General features: G+C 42.4%; 3 protein-coding genes across 3 annotated transcripts; 2 read left to right on the plus strand and 1 right to left on the minus strand.

Moving 5' to 3' along the window:
- Window positions 1-1,593: 1,593 nt before the first annotated feature.
- Window positions 1,594-8,499, plus strand: LOC127768673 (ARF guanine-nucleotide exchange factor GNOM-like). Its single transcript, XM_052294295.1, has 2 exons — window positions 1,594-2,580; window positions 4,765-8,499. Exons 1-2 carry the CDS (start codon window positions 1,861-1,863, stop codon window positions 8,275-8,277), a joined length of 4,233 nt encoding a protein of 1,410 aa, XP_052150255.1. The 5' UTR covers window positions 1,594-1,860; the 3' UTR covers window positions 8,278-8,499.
- A 194-nt stretch (window positions 8,500-8,693) lies between these two features.
- LOC127768674 (uncharacterized) lies at window positions 8,694-12,577 on the minus strand. The gene is made up of 10 exons (XM_052294296.1): window positions 12,386-12,577; window positions 12,190-12,294; window positions 11,488-11,549; window positions 11,317-11,400; window positions 11,205-11,236; window positions 11,045-11,126; window positions 10,591-10,822; window positions 9,738-9,965; window positions 9,369-9,661; window positions 8,694-9,241 (listed from the first exon to the last, which is right to left on the minus strand). The coding sequence occupies exons 1-10, from the start codon at window positions 12,407-12,409 to the stop codon at window positions 8,881-8,883; spliced, it is 1,503 nt and encodes a 500-aa protein (XP_052150256.1). The 5' UTR covers window positions 12,410-12,577; the 3' UTR covers window positions 8,694-8,880.
- A 5,059-nt stretch (window positions 12,578-17,636) lies between these two features.
- Window positions 17,637-20,321, plus strand: LOC127765879 (trihelix transcription factor ASR3-like). Its single transcript, XM_052290846.1, has 2 exons — window positions 17,637-18,843; window positions 18,920-20,321. Exons 1-2 carry the CDS (start codon window positions 18,249-18,251, stop codon window positions 19,348-19,350), a joined length of 1,026 nt encoding a protein of 341 aa, XP_052146806.1. The 5' UTR covers window positions 17,637-18,248; the 3' UTR covers window positions 19,351-20,321.
- Window positions 20,322-26,246: the final 5,925 nt, after the last annotated feature.

Here is a 26,246-nt window from a genome sequence, read left to right on the forward strand (position 1 = left end):
TGTGCTTACAGCGTCCTCTGCATGCCTGCTTCAGTTAGAATTCTCAATGAAGGATCTTGGTTCGCTTCATCACTTCCTCAGCATTGACATCACTCATCAGTCCTCTAGTCTTTTCTTGAGTCAACTACAGTATAGTCTTAAGATTCTTGAATGAGCTAAATTGTCTAATTGCAAGCCGTGCACTACTCTGGTCGACACTAATGCTAAACTGTCTTCTCTTGATGGTGCTCCTATTGCTCTGATTCGACCGACTTTCGCAGTTTGAATGACACTCTACAATATCTCACATTCAACTAGACCTGATATCTCTTATGCTATGCAACAGGTTTATCTTCATATGCAAGATCCCCGTGAGCCTCATCTTGCTGTGATGAAATGTATTATGCGCTATGTTAGAGGCACTCTAGATTGTGGTCTACATGTCAAACGCTCTTCTTCGACTAATTTAATTGCTTATTCTAATGTTGATTAGGTTAGTTTTCCTTGATACCATGAAATCCACTTTTGGATATATCGTCTTTTTTTGGCGACAACTTGGTTTCATGATCTTCGAAGCGTCAAAATATTGTCTCTTGTTTTAGTGCTGAGGTTGAGTACAAGGCTGTTGCTGAGACCAATTGGCTTTGTAAGCACTTGCGTGGGCTCTACGTTCCTCCTATCGAGGCTACTCTTGTCTATAGTGATAATGTCAGTGAACCACTCGTCCAATCCATCCAATCCAGTACAACATCACACACACCAAACATGCTGAGTTTAATCTCCACTTTATTCGTGAGTGCTCAGATGTTGGTGCAGTTCGCGTTCTTCATGTGCATATTTTTGCATAGTATGCTAACATCTTCACCAAAGACCTTCCTTCTTCACTCCTCACCAAATTACCAAGTTACGATCCAATCTTCATGTTTGTCCTAATGACGTTGTGACTATAGGCGTGTTAGAATTGGTTTATTATTTCATGTGCCTTTCCTTCTCGGACTCTCTCTCTCGTCCTTCCGATATTGATTGTTTAAGTCGGTTGATTCGGATACGGTTGGTTGGTTCCGTTCCTATATGCACTAGTGTCCTGAGTATTCAATTTATTGTGTTGTGTTATTTTCACTCTCTTAGGCCCAGTTCGATCTCCAGATTTGGAGACAAAATTTTATTGCACGTAAACGAGAAACCTCATTAGCACATTATTAATTAAGTATTAACTATTATAAATTTGAAAAATAGATTTATTTGCTTTTTAAAACAACATCTATATAGAAACTGTTTTAGAAAAAAAACCTACCATTTAATCGTTTAAAAAACGTGCTCAAAGCAAATAAGAAAGTTAAAGTTTAGAGTTAATGAATAGAGCAGGGCCTTAATGCCTTATTCTTATCACTCTCGATACGAGTTTTCTAGTCGCAAGTGCCATCCGGCCCAAGTACTCGTGCAGTCTTGTGCCCCTCGACGCTTGCTCGCTCGCTGCTGGCTGCTGCTGGCTGGCTCAGCCGCAACGCAGACTACGCAGCCAGTTGCCTCGCCACCGAACTCGAGCCCAAAACACGGGGGCCCCTTGACGGCTTTGACGCCCACCCCGAAAAGTCCATCGCGATTCGCGACCTCCCCTCGCAACCAGCACTACGCTACTCCTGCTTCCTTCTCCTTCCCCCAACCCCAGCCAGCACGGCGCGGCGCGGCGGAAAAATTAAAGCGGCCACGAGCGAAAAGCCAGGCACGCACGCACGACGGGCACGAACTCACACCCCCTCCTCCCAACCTCGCCGTCTCCTCCCACCACTCGGCCACTACTCCTCCTCCTCGCCCGATCCGCCGCCCAGATCCGCTATGCTGCGGCGCCGCCTAGCCTAGTCGCCGCGGGGGGGAAGCGGAATGGGGCGGCCAAGGCTGCCGGGCGCCGCCGGGATCGACCCCATCGCGGAGGAGCCACCTCATTCCGCCGCCGCCGCGGGGGATGGCGGCGACGCGGCCGGCCTCGCCTGCGCGATCTCCGCCGAGGCCAGCGCCGTGCTGGCCGTCATGCGCCGCAGCCTCCGCCACCCGCGCGCCACCGCCGACGACGCTGCGGCGGACCACCCGCTCGTCTCCTCCCTCAAGGCGCTGCGCCGCCTCGTCTTCTCCCCCTCCGCCGCCGCCGCGCCCGCGGGCGCGGTGCTGCGGCCCTTCCTCGACGCGGTCCGCTCCGAGGACGCCGGCGCCGCGGTCACCTCGGCGTCGCTGGCCGCGCTCCACGAGGTGATGGCGCTCATGGGCCCATCCCTCACGGGCGCCGCGCTGCGGGAGGTCGTGGACGCCGTCGCCAGCTGCCGGTTCGAGGCCGGGGCCGAGGCCGCCGCCGAGGAGGCCGTGCTGATGCGGATGCTGCAGGCGCTGCTCGCCTGCCTGCGCGCACCCGCCGCCCCCGCCCTCGGGGACCAGCACGTCTGCACTGCCGTCAACACGTGCTTCCGTGTCGTCCACCAGGCCGGCGCCAAGGGCGAGCTCCTGCAGCGATTCTCGCGGCACGCGATGCACGAGCTCATCCGATGTGTCTTCGCCCGCCTCCCGCAGATTGGGAGTGGTGATGGGCCTGACGGTTCCGTCAAACCAGAGGTAATGAGCAAATTTTGCTTTGCTATTAATAGCTAGTACTAATCATGTGAATGCGATCATTCATTAGTTTTACAAACATTACAAACAGCAATAAACTCCACACGTTATTTGAGTTTGTGTTGTACCCATGAATTTCATAGGGGCTACACACAAGGATTTAATGCCAACTAGTATGACTTAATGGATGAATTCCATGTGGCTGGTTCAGCAATGTGCTGAACTGAATATTTGAGTTTGCATCTAACACTGCAATGCTATTTTGATGTCTAGAAACCGATACATGCGCTAAGAATTACTCCCTCTGTCCCTAAATATAAGGGATTTTGGTTAGATGTGGCATATTTAGTACAGCGAATCCGAACAGGCTCCTGTCCAGATTCGTTATACTAGGATATGTCACATCCAACCAAAATCCCATATATTTAGGGACGGAGGGAGTATGTGATTAAATGAACCTCACTTCACTATGCTGTGCTGGCCTGCTCAAATGAATATTGGTATGACACGTTTGGTAGGTTTTAGAAATAGTGGAAGTTTTTTTTTTTTCCTTTTTCCCTTTCCCCTGCATTTTGTAAAATAGAATGTGCAAACATGCTGAATCCGATAACACTATCTGGCTACCTGCATGTGTGACTGCTTTATTATTTTCTTTTCGAACTCGGAAAACAACCATGTTTTGTTTTCACTGCACCAATATCTTCTGTTCAATCCATCCTCAAAATTCTCCTTTAAAGTAGGCCGTATTCAGTTGGTTTTATAATCATTTATTCAAAAAGTGGGTCTATCGATGTTTCCCTGTTCCTTCCAAACCCAGTTTCCAGTTTGTTCTCCCTCAGGAACCAGTTTTAAAACTGGATTGTTGAGGCTGGTGATGTTTTGAAATCAGGACCATGTACTTGATGGTTACTTTGATAAATGTCAGTGACTTCTTTTCCAATATTCAGTTTCAATACCTCGAAACTGTCGTGCAAGTGTGGTATGTTTTTATGCGATGCACTATGTTGTTGCTGAGGTCTGCAATGTGCATGTTTATCCCAAGATTTTAGTCACTATTCTGCTATGCCTGTTTCTAACCAACTGATATGCTTCTCAACTCTTCATTTGCAAATTTGACAGAGAATTTGTAGTTTGTAAGCTCAAAACAGTAGTTCCTCACTTGGGAACCACTTACTCAGAATAAGCTCAAAACAGTAGTTCCTCACTTGGGAACCACTTACTCAGAAACAGTAACAATAAATAATGTTTGAACAGTCCAAGTTCCCAACAAATTACCATATTTTTTCTTGCGTTTAGCATGGAACTGATTGGAATCAGGAGATCTTGAAACGAATTGGAGGTCATAGGGATAAACCTAGCTCCACGAAGAGAATTAGAGATATCCACTACCTCACTAGAAGTATAAAATAGTAGTTTTTCTCATCTCACCATAGATTTCCTACCCTTATCTGAAGGGACACACTTGATGTGCACAAACAGAAATTGTGCATGATGAAATGTTAAAGTTTCTGACAAATACCAAATTATGTTGTTTCAACTTTATTTAAGTTTGACACAAGACCTGGTATCCATTATTTTATTCCATAATCTGGTTGGGATAATTGCTTTCTGCTGTTTTCTTTTTACTTTTTTTTTAATCCCTAGTCCCAATGGTGTTTTAATTTATGAATGCAGACATAGTGATCTAACACCATAATCATAAGGGCCTTGTTATCACCAGCACTTCTACAACCTCAATGACACAGCCATGCTCAGCCTAAATGGTTTTGCTTGGACACTTCTGGTTACCTTGCATCTTTTAGCTCACCCGCTGTATCTTGCATGCTGTGTTGCCAAGTCTTTTTGTTGAGCAAAACAAAGTCGTAAAGGTGGCCTTTTTTAGTGCCTGTCAACTGTTTTAGTGAAAGGCCGTCTAGAAGGTTGTCAACATTAAAGATATGTAGTGATTAAGAGTACACAGAAAAACCTTCAGCCCAATCATGTGTTTGGATTTATGGTAAGGTGAAAAATTTGGCTACTTTTGTACTACTATTAATGAATCCATCTCAAGTTATGTCCAGGTAAAATAAAATTTTAGTGCTGAAAGGGTCCATAAAAGTCTTACAAAACACATTTGTATTAATTTCCCTATCATGTTTACAACGTGGCGCAGGTTTACCTAGTGCTTTTTGTATGCTACTTGTGCAGATGGGTGGCATGGATAAAAACCATCATTTTGGGATTGGACAAATGGAAAATGGCAATGGGAGCTATGCATCTGAGGCAGTTACATCTGATGAGAATTCTGCAGATGGCAGTGGCATTGTTGTGGAGCCTTACGGGATCCCATGCATGGTGGAGATTTTTCATTTCCTCTGCTCCCTCCTCAATGTTGTCGAGCAAATTGGAGTTGATGAAGATCTGCCATTGTTTGCTCTGAAGTTGATCAATTCAGCAATTGAGCTTGGTGGATCTTCAATTCGTAAGCACCCAAAATTGCTGTCATTAGTTCAAGATGAGCTTTTCCGAAACCTAATGCAGTTTGGGTTGTCCATGAGCCCACTTATCCTTTCAATGGTGTGCAGCATTGTGCTAAATCTTTATCATCATCTCCGGACTGAGCTCAAATTGCAGCTTGAGGCATTCTTTTCTTGTATAATCCTAAGGCTTGCACAACCCCGATTCGGAGCAACATATCATCAGCAGGAGGTTGCAATGGAAGCTCTTGTTGATTTTTGTCGACAAAAGAATTTCATGGTGGAGATGTATGCCAATCTGGACTGTGACATAACCTGCAGGAATATTTTTGAGGAACTTGCAAATCTTCTGTCAAAGAGTGCATTTCCTATTAACTGCCCATTGTCTTCCATGCACATTCTTGCTCTGGAAGGTCTGATCTCTGTGATCCAAGGGATGGCTGATCGGATTGGGAATGCTACTTCACGCCCTGAGCTCCTGCCTGTGGAGCTTGATGAATACACTCCCTTCTGGACTGTTAAGTGTGAGAATTTTTCAGATCCTCAGCATTGGGTGAAGTTTGTCCGTCAAAGAAAGTATGTCAAAAGAAGACTAATGATTGGTGCTGATCACTTCAACAGAGACCCAAAGAAGGGTCTGGAATTTCTTCAAGGCACTCATTTGTTGCCTGAGAAGCTTGATCCCCAAAGTGTGGCTTGTTTTTTCCGCTACACGGCTGGTTTGGACAAGAATCTTGTAGGAGACTTTCTAGGCAATCATGATGAGTTTTGTGTTCAGGTGCTTCATGAGTTTGCTCAAACCTTTGACTTCCAGGAGATGAACCTTGATACAGCTCTGAGACTATTTTTGGAGACATTTCGTCTGCCTGGAGAATCTCAGAAGATACAGAGGGTTCTTGAGGCTTTCTCAGACAGATACTATGAGCAGTCCCCACAGGCTTTCGCAAACAAGGACACTGCTTTACTGCTTGCTTACTCAATTATAATGCTGAACACTGATCAGCATAACATGCAAGTAAAGAAGAAAATGACTGAGGAGGACTTCATCAAGAACAACAGGAACATAAATGGGGGTAGTGACCTTCCGCGTGAGATGCTGTCTGAACTATACCACTCCATATGCCGAAATGAGATTAAGACCACACCAGAGCAGGGTATGGGATATTTTGAAATGTCTCCCAGCCGCTGGATAGATTTAATGCGGAAGTCGAAGTCAACATCTCTGTATATAGTTGGTGATTCTCAGCCCTTTCTGGATCATGATATGTTTGCTATCATGTCTGGTCCTACTATTGCTGCCATTGCAGTGGTGTTTGATCATTCGGAACATGAAGAAGTTCTGTTGGCCTGTGTGGATGGCTTCTTGGGTGTCGCAAAAATCTCAGCATTTCATCATCTTGAAGATGTTTTGGATGATCTTGTCGTTTCTCTCTGCAAATTCACCACTCTTTTAAACACCTCTTTGGTTGAGGAACCAGTTACTGCCTTTGGGGATGACCTGAAGGCTAGATTGGCAACTGAGACATTGTTTACCATAGCTAATAGATATGGGGACTACATACGTACTGGCTGGAGGAATGTTTTGGATTGCATATTGAGGCTGCATAAGTTAGGCCTTCTTCCTGCCCGTGTTGCTAGTGATGCAGCTGATGATTCAGAAGTTTCTGCTGAAACTGTCCAAGGAAAGCCTACTCCTAGCTCAATTTCCACATCTCATATTCCAGTTATGGGTACGCCTCGGAAATCCTCTGGACTTATGGGGAGATTTAGTCAGCTGCTGTCACTTGACAGCGAAGAACCAAGGTCACAGCCCACTGAGCAGCAACTTGCTGCCCATCAGAGAACTCTACAGACGATTCAGAAATGCCGAATAGATAGTATATTTACAGAGAGCAAATTCTTGCAACCTGATTCACTATTACAACTTGCTAGGGCACTGATTTGGGCTGCAGGACGACCTCAAAAGGTTGCCAGCTCACCAGATGATGAGGACACAGCTGTATTCTGTCTGGAACTGCTAATCGCAATTACGCTTAACAACCGAGACCGAATTGTGCTTCTCTGGCAAGGAGTTTATGAGCATATTGCCAACATAGTTCAGTCAACAGTTATGCCATGTGCTCTTGTGGAGAAAGCTATTTTTGGACTTCTGCGCATATGCCAGAGGTTATTACCATATAAAGAGAACCTTGCGGATGAGCTGCTGAGGTCATTGCAATTAGTTCTCAAGCTGGATGCGCGTGTAGCAGATGCATACTGTGAAAACATCACTCAGGAGGTTGCACGCCTTGTCAAAGCAAATGCTGGACACGTAAAATCACAAATGGGCTGGAGAACTGTAGTGTTACTGCTCTCCATTACAGCTCGACACCCTGATGCTTCAGAAGTAGGCTTTGAGGCTATCATGTATATCATGTCCGAGGGTGCTCACCTTTCACTATCAAATTATGCTTTCTGTATCGAAGCGTCACGGCAGTTTGCTGAATCCAGGGTTGGTCTAATTGACAGATCCATTCGTGCCCTGGATCTGATGGCTGATTCAGCCAATAGTCTTGCCCGATGGTCACAAGAGACAAAAGGGACAGGCGAGGAAACTGACAAAGTGTTGGAAGCAATCAGGGAGATGTGGCTCAAATTGCTGCAAGCACTGAAAAAGTTGAGTTTGGATCAGAGAGAGGAGGTGAGAAATCACGCGCTAACTTCGCTTCAGCGATGCCTAACAGCAACAGAAGGGGTGTGCCTTCAGAGCTCCACATGGTCACATGCTTTCGATCTCGTCATATTCGCGCTGCTGGATGACTTACTAGAGATCAGCCAGAATCACTCGCAGAAGGACTACAGGAACATGGAAGGATCCCTTGTGCTCGCCATGAAACTAGTCGCGAAGGTCTATCTGCAACTACTGCCAGATCTTTTTGGGCTAAGCAGCTTCTGCAAGTTGTGGCTAGGAGTCCTCAGCCGGATGGAGAAGTACATCAAGATCAAGGTCCGTGGCAAGCGCAGCGACAAGCTGCAAGAGCTGATCCCTGAGCTGCTCAAGAACATTCTAATTGCGATGAAGAACAGGGGAATCCTCGCAAAGAGGAGCACCATTGGGGGCGACAGCTTGTGGGAGTTGACATGGCTTCATGCGAATAACATCTCGACGAGTTTGCAGTCTGATGTTTTCCCAAGCCAGGAGTATGAGCAGCACAGCAGTGCCGGTAGCCCGAGAGGACCCAACGGCGTTGAGTCCCGGGACTAGAAAGTTCAGAAGTTCAGGTGGTGATGGCTGGTTGATGGTTCGGCGTGCCGTGGAGTGTGCAAGTTTAGTTATTATGTTACTAGGTTTACCAATTGCTTGCTTTCTTATCCACTGAAACGTAAGGTTTTGATATTGTAATTGCAATGCGTGCCCCCATTGTAAGTTGATCTTGTAAGTTTTGTAGTAGTATTCTGGCGAGCTCGCGGACCAGTTTTTACAGTCCTTGTTTGGAGTTGCCGATGTTCCGTGTAAAGGGAAACCGTGAGAGCAATGTGACCAAGTTGACAAGATCTCACATTCACACTGCTAAATCTGTATCATGCCGGTTTCTCAAATTTAATCTGCCGTTTTAACAGTTACTACTACTTTAATGCATTGAAGTCAGAATGTAACAAAAGAGAGCTTGAACCGAACAATTTACACACACAAGCCACCGCTATCTTTTATTTGAGTCGTATAGTTTTAATACAATGAACATACAACCAGGCACCGGTGCGAACTCCTGCCACAGCAATTCTCGAAAGGATTCAAATCCCAGTCGGTTATCCTCAATAATCACAACAATCCCAGAATGTATTTGGCAACCGGAAGAACTCCAGGCCTTCAGGGGTGGGTTGCGCCTCCCTGGATATGATCGCTCACTGGTGGGGGGTTGACCACAGGGATATCCAAGCTGCCGCCTTCTGATTCTGGGGAGACCTCCCGCACATCGGCGATCAATGCTTCCGACTGCTGGAAACTACCCCATTCCGCATCACCGATAGGACGGATGTCGACCCCATCCACGGCCAGTTGGACTTCAGTGTTATCTTTGGAAACTAGGACAGATCTTGAGTCACTCACACAAGCTTTGTCGACATCGTCATCTGATGCATCAACGTGCTTTGTCAAGGGAGGGGAGTTATCGGTGCCGGAGCATGATTCAGATCTCTCTTCGCATACCTGCTTCGTGCTGCTTTGCTCTCTGCATCAGTAGGTTCGTGTTTAGGTCAATGACAATGTTGTAATGCATAACTCGTGAGATGCTTCCATCTCTTATATAAATTTCTCTTTTAACTCAGTAAATGCAGAACACATAAAACAAGACAAACCTCTGGACTTGTGATTGAAGAATACCAACAAGGGATAGAAGCTCCTCTTTTTCTTTCTCAACAGCATGTAACTTTTCAGCAGCTTCCTTTATCCGAGCTGCAGCATCTGCTTCAGATGCCCTTACCTTCTCATCTGCTCTGGCAATAGTTGCTTCTTGTATTACTGCTTGCTCTCTAGCTTTCCCTAGCTCAGTGCGCCACATATGAGCCTCCTGAAGTGCAGCATCTCTTTCCTTCAGCAATTGGTCCTTCTCTTTACTCAAGCTAATTACCTTTTCTTCAGATTGTCTTAGCTGTAATATCCATAGACCATTTGGAGCATGAGAATTCAGAGCATTCGAAATTCAGATATTAAATATAACTATTTACCTTGAGCATGGATTGTTCCATTTGTCTTTCCATTGCTTGTCTTAGGCGCTCGATCTCCGAACATAGAAGTCTTCTCTGTTCATCCATCGTATGGGCTGCAGAAGCAGCAGCTTCCGCAGCCTCTGCAGTCTCTGTTAATTTATCTGCTATTTCCTTAATTGTAGCATCCCGAGCACGAATATCCTTGGCCAAATTCTGCAACTCCTCATCTTTCACCCGAAGAGTCTCCTGAGGAATATGAAAAGTAGAAAATTGACAAAATAATGCTCATGAATAAAATCAAAGATACCCAACCATGTGCCTAGCAGCACATGCATGAAAATTGAAACCTAATAAGCAAAGATGGAACCATCTAAAATGTTTAGAAATGGAAAACATTGTTGAACAAATCATACCAAACAGTGTAAATTTATGTCATACAATATTACAACAATTTTCAGACTCCCAATAAAAGCCAAATCTCATCTACTTATAATTAACCAGGTATGTTCTGTGGCATAAATTTGCACCAAGTTTATACATAATATATTAATCTGGCAATCTAGCCTGAGGCAACCAACCTAATATTACACTAGCACAGGTTGACAGCAACGATGTAAAGCATGTAGGAATATTGTCTGCAGTTCGTAATGCCCTGTATGAAATCAGTACCAAGTGCGAATACTAGAGTGTGGTCTGCTTCATAGGTAGAGATGGGACACCATACGATTTAAAACTAATAAAATAGAAATGTTATCACAGAAAATATTTGAAAGCAGCAAAGTAAAGATTATCTAGAAGAGCAAGACCACTTGCAATATGAAACAAGATTTTAGATGAGAGAATCTATCTTCACTGAGAAAAGAATGCATACCTTCATGATGGTTAAATCATCAAGTTGACCTTCCTTTGGATTGTTTGCACCCAACCCAAGAGCTGCCCTCATTGAAACTTTCATTGCTGCTTCTATCTCCTTGGTAGCCTCCAAAGCAGTAGCGTTGGCGTTAGCAACTGCTGTAGCAACTGTACCTAACGTGGCAGGAGAGCCGTTCCCAGCCAAAGAATTCACTGCTTCTTTATGCGCTTGTAGTACTAATTGTGTTGCACTGTTTAAAATAGATAATATCAGCCCAAGATAGAGTGGTAGCAATTCTCCTGCCTACACCTTTTTCTCAGAGAGAGAAAATACATCGCATTCATTTGCCCGTTCATATTGGAGTATGTGTGTTTGCAGTAATGTTTAGGAATTAGCATTTGTAAATGACTGGCAGTGGGCAGCAATCTGGGAGTATGACAATATTTGACAAGTCATGGATCAGAAAGCTTACAGCAACGTAGATACCCAAGCCTTTGCAGCACCAGGAGTTTCAGCACAAAGAAAGTAATCCTTTTTTTGAGGAGTTCCAATGTCTATCTGAAGTCAAGGAACACTAAAAACTAAAAGCATATACACTCCTTAAAAAAACATTGAGCAAGTGTATAGGATACAGAAACAGCAGCCATCATACTTTGGCATCCCTCTGTAAGAATTTGAGCAGTAGTTAGTTCAAACTTCGAAATACCATACCAAGAAAAGTTTATATACAGTAGATAATCTTACTGGAAATTTACAGGGGACAAGGTAATAGTGCTTGAAGCATCAAATATAATGGTTCCTTTAATGGCAGTTTCATTTCTCCGAATTCTGCAACAAGGGAAAAAAAATGAGTATAGAGAAAATAGCAGGAATTTAATTGGTATTTAGTCACAAAACTTTCAAAGTTCTCCATACTTGTATTCCATCTTTCCTGAAGTAGGGTCTAAAATTACCCATCTCTCATTCCATTTCCTCAACTGTACGACGGAAAAAAATCGAAGAGGTTAGATTGCTGCCGTGATTTTCACATTTCAGAACAAACTATGTTTGCTAGTTTCCACTGATTGCATTTGTTTGAACAGAATTGGTCCTAGTCGATTCACTAGATTGTATTTTCCTGGTCAGTAGCAAATTCGTGTGCACCAATGTATCAACGGCAGGCGCCCTATGACTTATGTTTATCTCAAAATAAAGTTCATTCTACCCTTGGAATAAGATTCACCTGGCTTCCCCTTTCTCTCTAGTCTATCACACTAGACTCAAATACCACAACATGGTTACTTGGACGATGCCACCGACAAAGGTCAATGCGATGCTCCTAGCTCTTACTCACCAAATCTCACATACTCCCTATCACTCCAATAAAAATCATTCCAAGAAATCGAACAGAATAGCTACACACATAATCGAACCATAATTTCTCCTACCACCAACCAACCACACATCAAAATCCCTAATACTCGCACACAAGAATTCTCAAGGGCAGACTCAAAATCGAACCATTCAACACCAGAAAAACCTCATAGATCAAACCTATCACCAAAAACCTCGCCTAATAAACACCCCCCATACAATCCCATCACACCCGCTCACGAAATACGACCGGCGAGACCATACCGTCTCAGATCGCTTCAGCAGTGGCCCCTGCAGCAGGTACCGCCCGGACCCCGACGAGAGCTGCCGCTTCACCTTCTCCAGGCTGCTCTCAGTCTCCCTCGCCCTCTGCAACCCAAAAAAGAAAAAAAAAACTCTCATAAGAATCGCCGGAAATCGGGGGAAAAAGTCCCAGAAACATCCCGGGTCGTCGTCGTACCGGGGAGCTGCCGTTGGTGGCCATGGCGAGGAGAGGGGGCGACCTGCGGAGGGGAGGCTGCAGGGCTAGGGTTTTGGGTGGCGGAGACGGCGGCGGCGACGGCGAGACGGGGCCGGCCGGTGGGGGGTGGCGTCGACCGTCGAGTCGAGTCCAGATCGGTGGATTTTTTCTTCTTCTTTTTTTTTTTTTTTTGCTCGCTGGCGGAGAAAATGCTTGCGCTACGCTGCCCGAGGATACCCGCGAGCTGTTGGTGTTAGAGTGGGCCCGCCTCGGCTGCCACGGCTGTCAGTGTCTGGTGGCCTGCTTGGTTTGTGGGGGGCACCGGTTGGGATACTGCAAGGATTTCGCTTATCTAAATCGCTTTATTTATTAATAAATAATAAAAAGATATTTATGTGTTTATCTAAATCGTTTATTAATAAATAATAAAAAATATTTATGAGAGTAACGAAATTCTTTATGTGTGTTCATAGTGAATAAAGTTGTAAAATAACCTATAATAAAAACAATTAAATTTAAAAATTGAATTTGTTTAAATTTTGATTTATACAAGTATAAGCATAGGCAAAATAATAAGGTCTCAAGTTGTTTTATTTTGTAGAGAAAATCCAAAAAATATCATTAACAAACACCCAATCTAAAAAAGCTATCGATGAGTACAAGTTCCACAAAATACCATCATACAAGCGATTTTGTTCTAGAATTGCCATCGTCGTTAGGGTTCCATCCATCCCGCGCCGTTAAATATACTGTTCATCATATAACACTGAAAGCTACTAAAGGAATCCTAACGACAATGGCATTTCTAGGACATATTCGCTTGTACAATGGCATTTCATGGAACTCGTACTTATCGATAGTATTTTTTGGAATTTGATGTTTGTCAATGGTATATTTTGGATTTTATCTATTTTGTATGGTAAAATTTTGGCACAAGGATTAAGGTTTATAGTGTATTATAGCCGCTATTATCGGTTAGAATTATCATGCTAGCTTCGTAATGTTTTTTGTCAACAGTTCAGGATTGACATATAATGTATTATACTACTTTCTGACTCGTAAAAAATATTAGAAACATCAAGAGCCTGCTACTTTATGCACATACGGTTCGTGCTTCGGTGCTTGATTATAAATTAATTGATGTCAACAAATATATCTTGTCATAACTACCACATGGTTCCTAAATATGCTTTTATATATTCCTTACTTTCTTATCACTTCATAGGTGATTATGATCACTATCACCTGACTATGATCGAAGTTGGTCACCGGCATTGGCAAAAACTTGTTGAAAAAGTTATTAAAAGAGAAATTTCACCCGAGATATATTGTGGTTCATGGTCGAGCTGTCAGATATCACTTTGCATAGAAGCAAGAAAGGATAAGAATCGGCTGGTTTGAGCGCAAATAAAGAGTAAGTGTACGGACGGTCCTTAAACTTATAAGGGTATATCATTTAGGTCCATAAACTCTCAAAATACATATCCAAGTCCTAGAACTTGTCATAGTGTGTTATTTAGGTCACAAATCGCCACAACCCCTTTAGGATCCTACGTGGCGTTGATGTAGCATGCCACATGTACATGGCATGGCATTATTTTGACTGACAAATGGGATCCATTTAAATTTTTCCCATTTTCTTTTTTTTCTTCTATTTTTTCCCTTTCTTCTCCTTTCTCTTTGATCCGTGCAGAAAAAAGGAAAAAAAGAAGAATGAGAAGAAAACGAAAAAGAAAAAGAAAAGAAGAAAAAAAAGAAGAATAAAAGGACACATCACGTCCATGTGGCATTGCCACATATACGCCACGTAGGATCCTAGAGGGAATGGGTTAATTTGGGACCTAAATGATACACTTTGACAAGTTATAAGACCTGAATATGTATTTTGAGAGTATAGAGACCTATATGACACAACCATACAAGTTTAAGGACCGCCAATGCACTTTACTCACATAAGGCTCTATTTAGCTGAGCAGCTGCAGCTTCTCTTAAGAATCTTTAGCTTCTTCAAATAGTTCAAATTCGCATCTAAATTCTAAGAAACTATAGCTAATTAATAAACTCAAGAAAATAAACTAGAAGCCAAAAAAAAAGCAGTTTTTCTATATTCTTAGAAGCTAACTACCAACCCAGTACTTCTAATAAACTATTTATATTCCTTTGAATTAAATTTCATCCGTAAATATTACTCTATTTGTACTCTTTCGTTTCATACTATAAGACACATTGACTTTTATAGAAAAATATAATAATATTTTTTTAAAAAAATATTATCAAAATATATTCAATGAAATAATTTGATGTTATATATGTTATTAAATTTCTCGATAAACTTTATAAACTTAATCAAAGAGTCTTATAATATAAAACGAAGGGATTATATTAACACACTAATCATCTTTAATATTCTCTGATTCAATTTTCTTCTCTTTTGGTATTTAATTTTTTTGTCAAAATACTTGTTCTCATAATGCAAAGCATTTTTAGAGATGTTTTTCATCTCGTTACTTTTCATCAATACATTCATATTAGTACCAGTACTCCTTACAAGAAATTTTAGTGCTTGTTTCTGAAAGATGATTAGGATGTAATTCATGAGGGTAGCAATTTAATTTATCATACCTTCTAATTTAGTGTAAGATTAACTAGGACGATAAATAAATTGAAACAAATTTTGCTATATATTTGCGACAAATTTTCTCCTAATAATTTGACAGATGTAATTATAGTATAATCGTAGTGTAATTATACTATATTTTGCATGTAATTACACTATAACTTGTATGTGACTACAGTATAACTTATATGTATAACTTTCACATAATTTTGAAACATTAAATTTGTTTCAAGATTTGTGCAAGTGAGGAAGGAAAAAAAAATCACAGAATGCACACATATGAGATGATTCGTTCTCATGACCTCGATCCATTTCACCGAAATAGCATGTTACGGAGAGATTTTTTTTGAAAGTTACATACAAGTTACATGTAAGTTGCAGTGTAATTATATCACAATTGTACTATAATTAAATTTGTCAAATTTTTAAAAGAAAATTTGTCGACAAATTTATAGGTGATCCTACATATCCCTTGCGCTGACCTCTTTTTTAGCTTGCAGACGATTGAGGCTCTAAACTTGCTGATAGCAAACCGAACGAACATGCTAATATGTATGGGCATTTGCAATGATCCATTTTATTTAATTTATTATTTTTAGAAGTCAATGCTCCATGTATATATAGCTATATAGCTGCTTATTAAACCGATCGAGCATTACGATATACTTCCTCCGTTTCATGATGTAAGTCATTCTAGCATTTGCCACATTTATATTGATGTTAATGAATCTAGACATATATATCTATATAGATTCATTAACATCTATGTCTAAATTCATTAACATCATTAGTGAAAAATGCTAGAATGACTTACATTGTGAAACGGAGGGAGTAGCTATCATCCTAACTTGAAGAACATGTACAATAATAATTTTAACCCTTTTAATCAGGGTGACGCCATCTATCATTTTCACCAGATACATGCACAAATATCTTTGGTATTTTTTTACAATTTATGTTACAAGATAGTCCCTCCAAATTAGAAATATATACCCAAAGGTCAGCACCAACCGCATATTGCGCCAGACACCTAGTAACTACCCAAGGTTGGTACTCCCTCTGGTTCTATATTAATTGACGTTTTGGACAAGGTTGAGGTTAAATTTTTATAACTTTGACCACACATAACTTTAAAAATATTAAGTTTAAAGAAACTAGAAAAAATATATAGATTTGTCTTTCAAAACACTATAATAAAAGTAAACATGCATTTATTTATTGTATATATTATAATAGAAAAATAAGGTCAAAGGTATATCTTGTAGAGCGTGTTATTGTCCAAAGCGTCAATTAAAATGAAACCGGAGGGAGTATCAAGTTTATTAATACGGAATAGCTTCACCGCTGATGGCCTTAACATAGACACTACATACATACCTCTAAATTATCTTGACATTGACATTTGGACATGTTACTAGCTTTAGGTGTACTAAGTGTCGATGCTAAGGTAGTTGGTGCCGACACATTAATGGTTAGCACCGATAGTTTTGGTGTCGATCTGATGACCTATTCTCTTGAATGTACGTTTTACCATGCTCTATTAGTAAAATAAGTTTTGTATTAATTTAAAGGACCAAGATAAAGAGATTACAGCATATCTTTTCATAATTCCACGTATATATTCACATCATCACATGCACCTAAAGGTCCTTGGAGCTGGTGGCTAGCTAGCTGCAAAACCCTCTACGCCGGTCAGCCCCTTCTTTCCTTTGTCCAGCCTTTTTCTCTGCCACCACCCGCCATGTGATGCCTGTGAGGCCTGCGGTACATTTGCTCCCCCCAAGATTCATGTTAATTTAGCCATCCACGCATCCTCACACATTGCCAAAGATGGCACTTATTATGTGCTAACATGGTGGCCTTGCTCATGCATCATACTGGCCCCCTCACTGACTCACCAAATGATTGTTGCTTTGTCTGGATACTTAGTTTAATTACTAAATTAAGGTGAACAAGTCATACAAAGCTAAGGGCCATTGTTAACTAACTATAGCCTGCTATTTTTTTTTGTTGAGACAATTTAAGTTAAACATTCAAATATGCAACCCTTGAGTCCTTGACCATGAAGTTGATCACCCCTGTTTTCTTGACCTTAAACTCCTCACGTATGCACTGGAAGCTAATAGGGAACAAGATAGTCAAACCCTAATACACCCCCACCACATCAAGTCAAAAAAGCCAACAAAAGGGGGAGTGATGAGAAAGGCAATGCATAAGAACCAAACAGCTAGATGCTCCTTTTCTTCTCAGTTCTCACATGTCCACTCATTTAGTACATTCTTGCTAACATTTACTATATACCCTGTGATTAATTAATTATGCATGCAAGAAGTTGTTATTACTAGCAATGGTACACTGCTGTCTTCCCTTACTAGCATTAACTATATACCCTGGGATTAATTGATTGTGCATGCATGAAGTAGTTATTACTAGTACTAGCAATAGGACATTGCTTTATTCTATCCATGCAATCATGCAGTCTATTTAAGCCTTGTTTTTTTTTCCTTTCTACTAGTAATCCACAAACATTTAATAATAACAAATATACACAATATAGATTATTTGTGTTATACATCCCTCCATAAAAAAATTAAGATTAGTTTTCATTTACAAGCACAGAGGAAAAACAAATCAAACTGCGTATGCCAAGTGCGCGGTCATATTTACAATCGGATTTATATGATTTAGTTTTTCCAGGTGTAAAATTTGATCTTGCATATTTAAGGAGGGATATCTAACCTAATGAGCTATATTTACAGAATTTTTTTAAAACCATTTAGACTGTAATACAAGAAAAAAAAGATAGAACATGCTAGATGGTGGAGATGTACCCTAGAGTAGCTTGAAGTACATTACATTTTCCCACTATGGGATTTCAACTTTTTTTCTTCGAACCTTCAACTTTTCCGTTACATCGGACTTTACTACACGCAAACTTCCAACTTTTCCGTCAAATTGTTCTAATTTCTTCAAACTTAAAATTTTGGCGTGGAACTAAACACAGCCTATATAGACCACCCATTGCAAAGGCATCCACCTTAGCTATGCTAGATGACAGCATCAGTGCAGTGCATCTTCTTCTGATGCATGTGTGAGTGTGAGATCTCACCATGCTATTGATCACCATTCCCAAATATCTAAGCTAGCTAGCCAGTTAGTGTGCCTCCTGAATCCTGGGCTTTCACTAGTTAGTGCTCACTACCACACAGCCACACACAACAAAGCAGAAAAAGTAGCTCGCTAGCCATGGACGCCGATGTGCTTCTGGGCCAAGAAGAGGATGAGGAAGCCATGAACGCCGCCATGGCGGCCTCCACCGCCGGCAGCGCGATGGCGGCGGCGGCGAGGGAGTACCGGAGGGGGAACTGGACGCTGCCGGAGACGATGCTCCTGGTGGAGGCCAAGAAGAGGGTGAGCGACGGCAGGCGGCCGGCGGCGGACCAGGGGCTCGCGCGGTGGCGGTGGGTGGAGGACTACTGCTGGCGCCGCGGCTGCCGGCGCAGCCAGAACCAGTGCAACGACCGGTGGGACAACCTCATGCGGGACTACAAGAAGGTGCGCGCGCACGAGCTCGCCGGCGGCGGCGGCGGGCCGGCGGAGAGCTACTGGGTGATGGGCAGGACGGAGCGGAAGGAGAAGGGCCTCCCGGCCAACCTCCTGCGCGAGATATACGACGCCATGGGCGAGGTCGTGGAGAGGCGGCCGATGAGCTCCGGCGGCGGCGGCGGAGGCGCCGTGTTCTTGGCCGGCGCTTCGTCGTCCGGCTCCGGCGGCCTCGCCGACGTCCCGGCCATGGCCATGCAGGCCTCTCCTCTCGCTCAACTCCTGCCCCGACCTCTCGGTACTCTCTCTCTCTCTCTCAAGTGCCATTTATCTTGTGCTGATGGACATTTTTGTACGGTTGCTTGGTTAACCAGAGGCGACGGCGAACTGCAGCTCGGGGTCGCCGGAGAGGAAGAGGAGGCGGCCGTCGCTGGACAACGAGCCACCGGGGGGCAGCACGCCACCAGCGACGACAGGAAGGCAGGGTCACCAAGAACACGACGACGACGACGACGAGTACGCTCATCATGGCGCCGACGAGAGCTCCGACGACGACGGCGGCCTGGGCGGCGCGATCGGGCGGTGCGCCGCGATCCTGTCGGTGGCGCTGGAGAACCGCGAGGCCTCGGAGGAGCGGCGGCACAGGGAGGTGGTGGCCGCGGAGGAGCGGCGTGGGCGGGCGCGGCAGGCGCGGCGCGAGGCCGGCGAGCAGTGCATGGCCGGGCTCGCCGCCGCCGTGAGCCAGCTCGCCGGCTCCATGCTCGCGCTCGCCGCCAAGCGCCGGGGCCCCGCCGCTCCCAAGTGAGCTCGACGATCACGCATGCATGCACACGCATCAGGTCACGCCGCCATGCCATGCGCGCGCGGCGAAGAGTTGGCGATGCATGTGAGTGGCTAGCATGCTTAGCAGCTGTGTTCTCATGGAATCTGGCAGGTCGTCTAGGGTAGCATATGCAGCTAGCTATGGCACTTACTCCTACCGTACGTCCTACAGACTACGCGGGTATATATATATATCCGTATCATTCTCGATCGGCAGGTGAATTGTTAATTTTGTTCATGTGTTGCATATATACTTGCATGGTTGATGTGTGTTAGCTAATCGATGGTGTTAGATCAAGCGCCATATTTAACCTAGGGACAACCTTAGAAAACTGCCGGGTGAAGTTTTCAGTCATGAAAATGCCACAAATTTCAATGGATTTTTTAATTGGCTAGAATTGCATTGAAATTCGTGAAGACTCTTCCTCTTCACCTTATCTTTTCTCTTTGCCTTTTATTCATTACAAGAACGCAATTGAGGTCACTACCGCCTCCTTACCTTCTGGGCTCGCTAGTGAGCCCTGCCCGATTGGCCTCCCTCCTTTCCAATCACCTTGCTCCTACTCCCTAATTTATAGGGGGCGCACTGTCCTCGCCTTTGCTTGTATTCCTTATTTCCAACGGCTCATGCTGCCAAGACATACCCGCTGCCTCAACCGCTCCAGATCTGATGCTCCTACTAGCCTACCACTGACCCTGTCCATCCTCCTCCTTCATCACCGCGACTTCAGCTGCACCACCTTTGTTCTCATCGCCTGCCATTATCCACCACTCATTGTTGGTTTGCTACCTCCCTAACCATCCCTCTAAGTCCGAAAAAAACCATCCTCTTCCACCTCCCCCAACTCCGATCATGAAATTCTAACTTAACTTAATCCACGCGTCCTCTACTGGAGTCGGGTGTCGTCAGTTATAGGGAAGATGAAGGGATTAGCGGGGAGCTCGTAGTCGTCGCCAACATCGCATATAATCCCTGTCTGCTACTTCTCCCCTCTCTTCTTGCCTCCGTGGTCTCGCTCTCTCTTGGTTGGATGTTGGAAGGCGAGGCAGGACTCAGGAGGCAGGTGATTCAGATTTGGACATCTAAAATCTAGCATTCCCCTTAAGCTATATTACATTACATATTTCTTCAAGAATTCATTTGCATCAGAACTTCATCTAAAAATACAACAGATTTGATACGTTTCTATATGTGTATACCATGTAAGCGTATCTTCCGGCCGTTGGTTTATTGTTGTCAAAAAAGAAAACGTTCATTGTATGCAGGTTAGCAAACTCGTCGGTTGATTACATATATGATCCTCTATACGATTCATTCTCCTTCTACAATTTGTTGTGATGGTGCGATTGCCTTTACATATGTTAACTAAATCACCAGCTAGGATATATCAAGTTAATTTGGTAGCATCCAATTCCTTGTTCCGGCCCTTTTCCCAAGATGACTTTCAAATCCTCTCAACATGTGCCAGCGCTTCATCTCGTTCCATTGTCATTGTTCAAACAAATCTACATTTGAATTTTTTTTAGTAAATACTGCTAGTAAATTATACCCTAAAAGTCTTATAATTCCAATCTGGATACATCATATTTAATTATCATCCTCTTTCTTCCGTTCTCAACCTCTACCAAACCTAAGCTACTTTCCTCTATTTGATCGGCCCCTAGTTAACATGGCGGTCGTGGTTCACAAAACCGATAAAAACCGCTCGATATATATTTGTGAAATTTCAAGGTTTGAATCAATTTGAGCTGACAAGCTGCTTAGTAAACAGTGGTCAAGTTAAAAAATCCAAATGAAAATTTAAACTTTTGACTCATTTAGTCTAAATTTCACTGGTTTTCACATTGTTTTTTTTAGCAATTTTCACAAAACGGACATGCTTGATCGGGAGCGGTTCAAGCTGGGAACGGTTTTGTGAACCCTACTAGGGACTGGGGGAGGCAAATCCCTTCTTTCTGTAAAGTTAAGATCCAAAGTATGAATTTCCATGCCTAACAAGTTAGTCGTCCGTCGTATTTAAATTTTTTTGATAATTAGTATTTTTTTCTATGAGATGATAAAATATGAATAATATTTTATTGTGACTTATGTTTTTAATTTTTTTTAAAAAAAATTTTAAATAAGACGGACGATCAAAGTTGGACACGGAAATTCATGGTTACACTTGAAATGGGATAGATGGAGTACTATCTACGGCTAAAAAAAAACACCCCACAAAAAAACAAATGAAATGAAATGACGGGGTGGCCACACGGGAAGGTACAAATATTTGTACAATCTTTCTGCAGTAAGATGTGTCACACACTTCGATTTTATCCCTATGATCGAATGCGAATACAGTACAGGACAACGTGCAGCTGATGATATCTAGAGCGAAATTTGGCTTTCTGTAGCTCTGCTTCTGATGAACAGTGCAGAGGCCAGCAGAGAGGCCTGCGTGATGCTAAGCAGGCGACTAGACGTACGTACGATACAGTGATTCATCTTGTTTTATTCTGTCTGTTTACAAGGCACAGAGAGGCTTGGACGCTTGGTCACTTGGCTCTTAATTAAGGCCTTGTATAGATTCAAAGTTTGCTCTTTAAACTTCCAACTTTACCGTCGCATCGAACTAAACACACTTTCAACTTTTTCGTCACATCATTTCAATTTTAGCGTGGAACTAAACACACTCTAAGGCCTGGTTTAGTTCCCAACTTTTTCTTTAAACTTTCAACTTTTCCATCATATCAAAACTTTCTTACACACACAAACTTACAACTTTTTTGTCACATCGTTTCAATTTCAATCAAACTTCTAATTTTGACGTGAACTAAACACACCCTAAAATTGCAGCCTTTTTTTGCTGCTTTGTTGGTTTTGTTGTCATTGCTCACCCTCTACCACTTTTAGACCTCTACCAACCAGGCCTTCACGAATTAAACTGGTTTATGTAACAGAAAGCCTGTGAAATTCCTGGGCGTGCAGGTTATTAGCAGCTAGCATTAGATATATCTTATTGGTTAAAAAAAACAGATGGTCTAATTGGTGGGATAACGAAGAAATTAAAGAATTCGTTATCCCAATCATGCTGGCTTTCTGTAATTTCTGATATATGTACTACTACATGTCTTCTTGTCTCTATTGCTGTCTCGCTGTTACCCGTTAGTCCTTGGTAAATATTGAGAGGAGATACAACATATTGAGATCCTATTTGGCACAATTTTGAATCCAAGATTTATGGCTCTAAATCCAGGACTATGTTGATAGCATATAGTTAAATTATTTTGTTCATATTTTGGATGAATTTTAAAATTTTAAGCCACTATAATTTGTCATATAGACCTCAAATCTACCATGGATCTAAGATTTGGAGCTATAACAAACAAGAAAGGCTCATTTAGACCATTTTCATTTTTCTTGGGCTGCAACTTCTTATTTCCCTCTTGATTGAATTACTTCTAGCTTTTGCCGAAAAAATATATTGAGAATTGCTTAGTAATTTTCGCAGCAAAATACGGGGAATCACAAAGTATATATGTGGTTGTGGAGACTTGTGCAGCGGTTCTTTAAAAACTTTGGCCACTGTTTAAGTGAATTGGAAATTAATTCTAATAAATAGTTGGTGATTATCTGGCTGATGAGAATATAGAGATTAATTAATTCCGATAAGTAGCTGGCTACTAGTTTATTTTTAAATTATATAATCACTGAGATTTGTAATTGAGTGGAAAATCTGAATTGTTTTAGGGGAGAGAGATTTTCAGAATAGTGTAAGAAGCTCCTAGAAAAGGAGCCTTAGTTTTGAGGATTTTTACAATATGATATAAAGGTAGTATATAATAAACATAATTTATGAATATGTCACAAAATAAAAATTATATTATAGTAATTTCGTGTTTTAGTGCCTAATTACCACTAAGTCATCTGTTCACGGTGGCGGTACGCATGGACTAGCAGTGGCTGTCGTTGTCTATGTTATTTTACTATATGCTCGAATTTACAGAATTGATACCATCCAATAGTATAGAAAAATAATTTTACCCTTTTAATTTTGTAGCACAATCTACTTAAGTAATAGAATAAATAAAAAGAAACCCTTGGATCACTTATACTGTTATTAGAAGTTCTCATCTTGGCTCTATGGCTATGGTGGATCTGTCGGATGGTTTTTTCTCTCTTTTGCAGCGTGGTTGTACTGTCTCAGCTATCTTTCGACCATTCATATATGCAAGAAGTGTGTGTGTGTTGATCATCAACAATTATTATCAATTTTCGTACGTACATACATTTTGGTCACACCAATTAATTCGAGAAGGAAGATCACCTTTACTCCGTGCCTTATCTTGCCGCAGCTAAAAAGTAAATCCACAGCAGCGTTCTGGCCGGCCTCTGTTTATACTCGAGAGATAACAGTCAAGGAAGAAGAGAACAAAGCAAGGGTGAGAGGAGGAGGCGCCAATTAACATGGGGTTTATTGCGCTCGCACCGATGCAATGCACCAGCAGCTAGCAGAGAGCATTCATGCAGGCATGCGTTGCACCAGCGAGCGAGAGCATTCGTTTGCTGGGAAGAAAGCCGGACAAAAATTGTTACGCCAGTAGTGACAACTGTGTGAGAAAGTTATTTACTCCGTCCCATTTTAATTATAGTTATAGGTTCCTATATTTCATATTTAACCACCTGTCTTATTTAAAAAATTTATGATAATAATAATAATAATAATAATTAGATAATAAAACATAAATAATATTTTATATTTATTTTTTAAAAAAAATAAAATAAAATAAACGGTCAAACGCTAAACATGAAAACATGCCAATGCATACAGAGTAGGTCAGAGCAAAAGCTGCCCCGCGCAACCGGACAATACGCGCTGCGCCCCGTGGTGGCAGCCATCGATGCCACAGCCACAGCCACAGCGCACAGCAGAGAGATGGTGGTGGTGGTGGTGGCCATGGCTGGGAGATGGAGATAGCTAAAAGCTGTTGATCGAGAGGTTGATGACGACGACGACGACGCAAGAGGACAGAGGAGGAGACGAGGAGTACGTACGTACTACGTGAGGCTCGGCTCGACTGGAGAGCGGTCAAAGGAATCTCTTTGCTAGACACTGCAACAACTGCATTTGTAGCTGCCTGCGTGCCTGCCTGCAGCCTCTGCCTCTGCTGCGATGCTAAGCTGAGCTCTTCTGCTGCTGCCGCGTCTGTGTGCCTCTGCATGCAATGCCAAATGGCGTGTCGTCCATCGGCATCGACTGCCTCTCCCGTCGGTTGGTAACGTACGCTGTTGGCACCGCATGAGGAGGAGGAGGCTGGCTGGCTGGCTGGCCCCCGGTCAGCACCGGCGGCGAGAACTCGAGACGCTCGGCCGGCCGACCGCCGTCTGCCGCCCGTGCGAGTAAAATTAAAGGCCGGCCGGGATCGATGACAGCAAACGCGGATGTATTTTACTACTACTCTGCTCTTTGGTTATTCCGTGGCGGTTTAGTTGCCAAAAAAATTTTTACCCCTGCATGTCACATCGGATATACGGACACACATTTGAAGTATTAAATGTAGTCTAGTAACAAGTAACAAATAAATTAAAGATTCCGTTAGAAAACTGCGAGACGAATTTATTAAGCCTAATTAATCCATTATTAGCAAATATTTACTGTAGCATCATATTATCAAATCATGGCGTAATTAGGCTTAAAAGACTCGTCTCGTAATTTCCTGACGAATTGTGTAATTGGTTTTTTTTGTCTACATTTAATACTCTATGCATGTATCCAAACATTCGATGCGACAGCGTGAAAAATTTTGTTTGGGAACTAAACAAACCCTTAGAGACGGGCAAAATAAATATATTACTTCTACACTAATGGGAGAATTAAGCACATCGTTCGCCTCGAAATAAGTTATTTTTAATTCGTCTCATACGCGCTAATATGAAATCAGAAAGTCCAGAAAGCCCTCATTCTTTAAAGTCCCAATGTAATTATTTCTCTTTTTATATATTTTTAATATATTTATTCTATGTTTTCATAATTTACTTAAAAATGATTTTGTTTAGGGTAAATGAAAGGAGCTGAAAATAAATTGGAACAAATGGAGTATAGCAAATTGCACACTTGAATTGTTGCACCTTACACAGTCAGAGTGGTTGCCCTTGTATTTTGATTTGCACGGCCTGTTACCGGGTTTACAAAGCCGCACGGTTGTCACGTGGTTATCGTGATTACCATGCACGGTAACCTTTTCAAGTTTTGAAACCACTGGTGGTTACCGTGATAGCCACCTTACCGCGGGGTCCGGTAACCACGCTGAAAACAATAAGGGGAACCCTACCTGTTACAGCCTTTCTTTTTGCAAGGGCATGATCGATGGAAATATCGATCTACTCGTTGAATCACTGGAAAGTTTAATTAGCAATGGTGTTTTTGCCGGTCGTATCTGTGCAATAACTGAAAATACCAGTACTTCCTTCATCCCATAAAAAACCAAACTAATATATTGGATGTGACATATCCTAATATTACGAATCAGGATATACCTCTGTCCATATTTATTGTAGTAGAATGTGTCATATCTAGTTCTCAGTTCGTTTTTTTTTTTGACGGAGGGAGTATATGCTTACATGGTCATGGACATAGTCAGACACTAGTAATATACTATAGTTTATCATATAGTGTCACACCCCAATCTGGCACCGCCGTACAACGGCACCTGACAGGAGCGTGTCGTGGGAAAAACGGCGCGAACCGCTTCCTACGAAACCGCGATCTCAGTACCAGTCTCAGGACATAGCGCTGGTACCCACGGTGATGAATATGAATCATTGCAATCCTTAAAATAAATAGAGGACTTATTTACCTTAACTTAGGTTACAGCTTAGAACAGCCCGAGAATGCAACC

This window comes from Oryza glaberrima, chromosome 3 (genome assembly GCF_000147395.1).
Source record: "Oryza glaberrima chromosome 3, OglaRS2, whole genome shotgun sequence".
In the NCBI taxonomy this organism is placed as follows: Eukaryota; Viridiplantae; Streptophyta; class Magnoliopsida; order Poales; family Poaceae; genus Oryza; species Oryza glaberrima.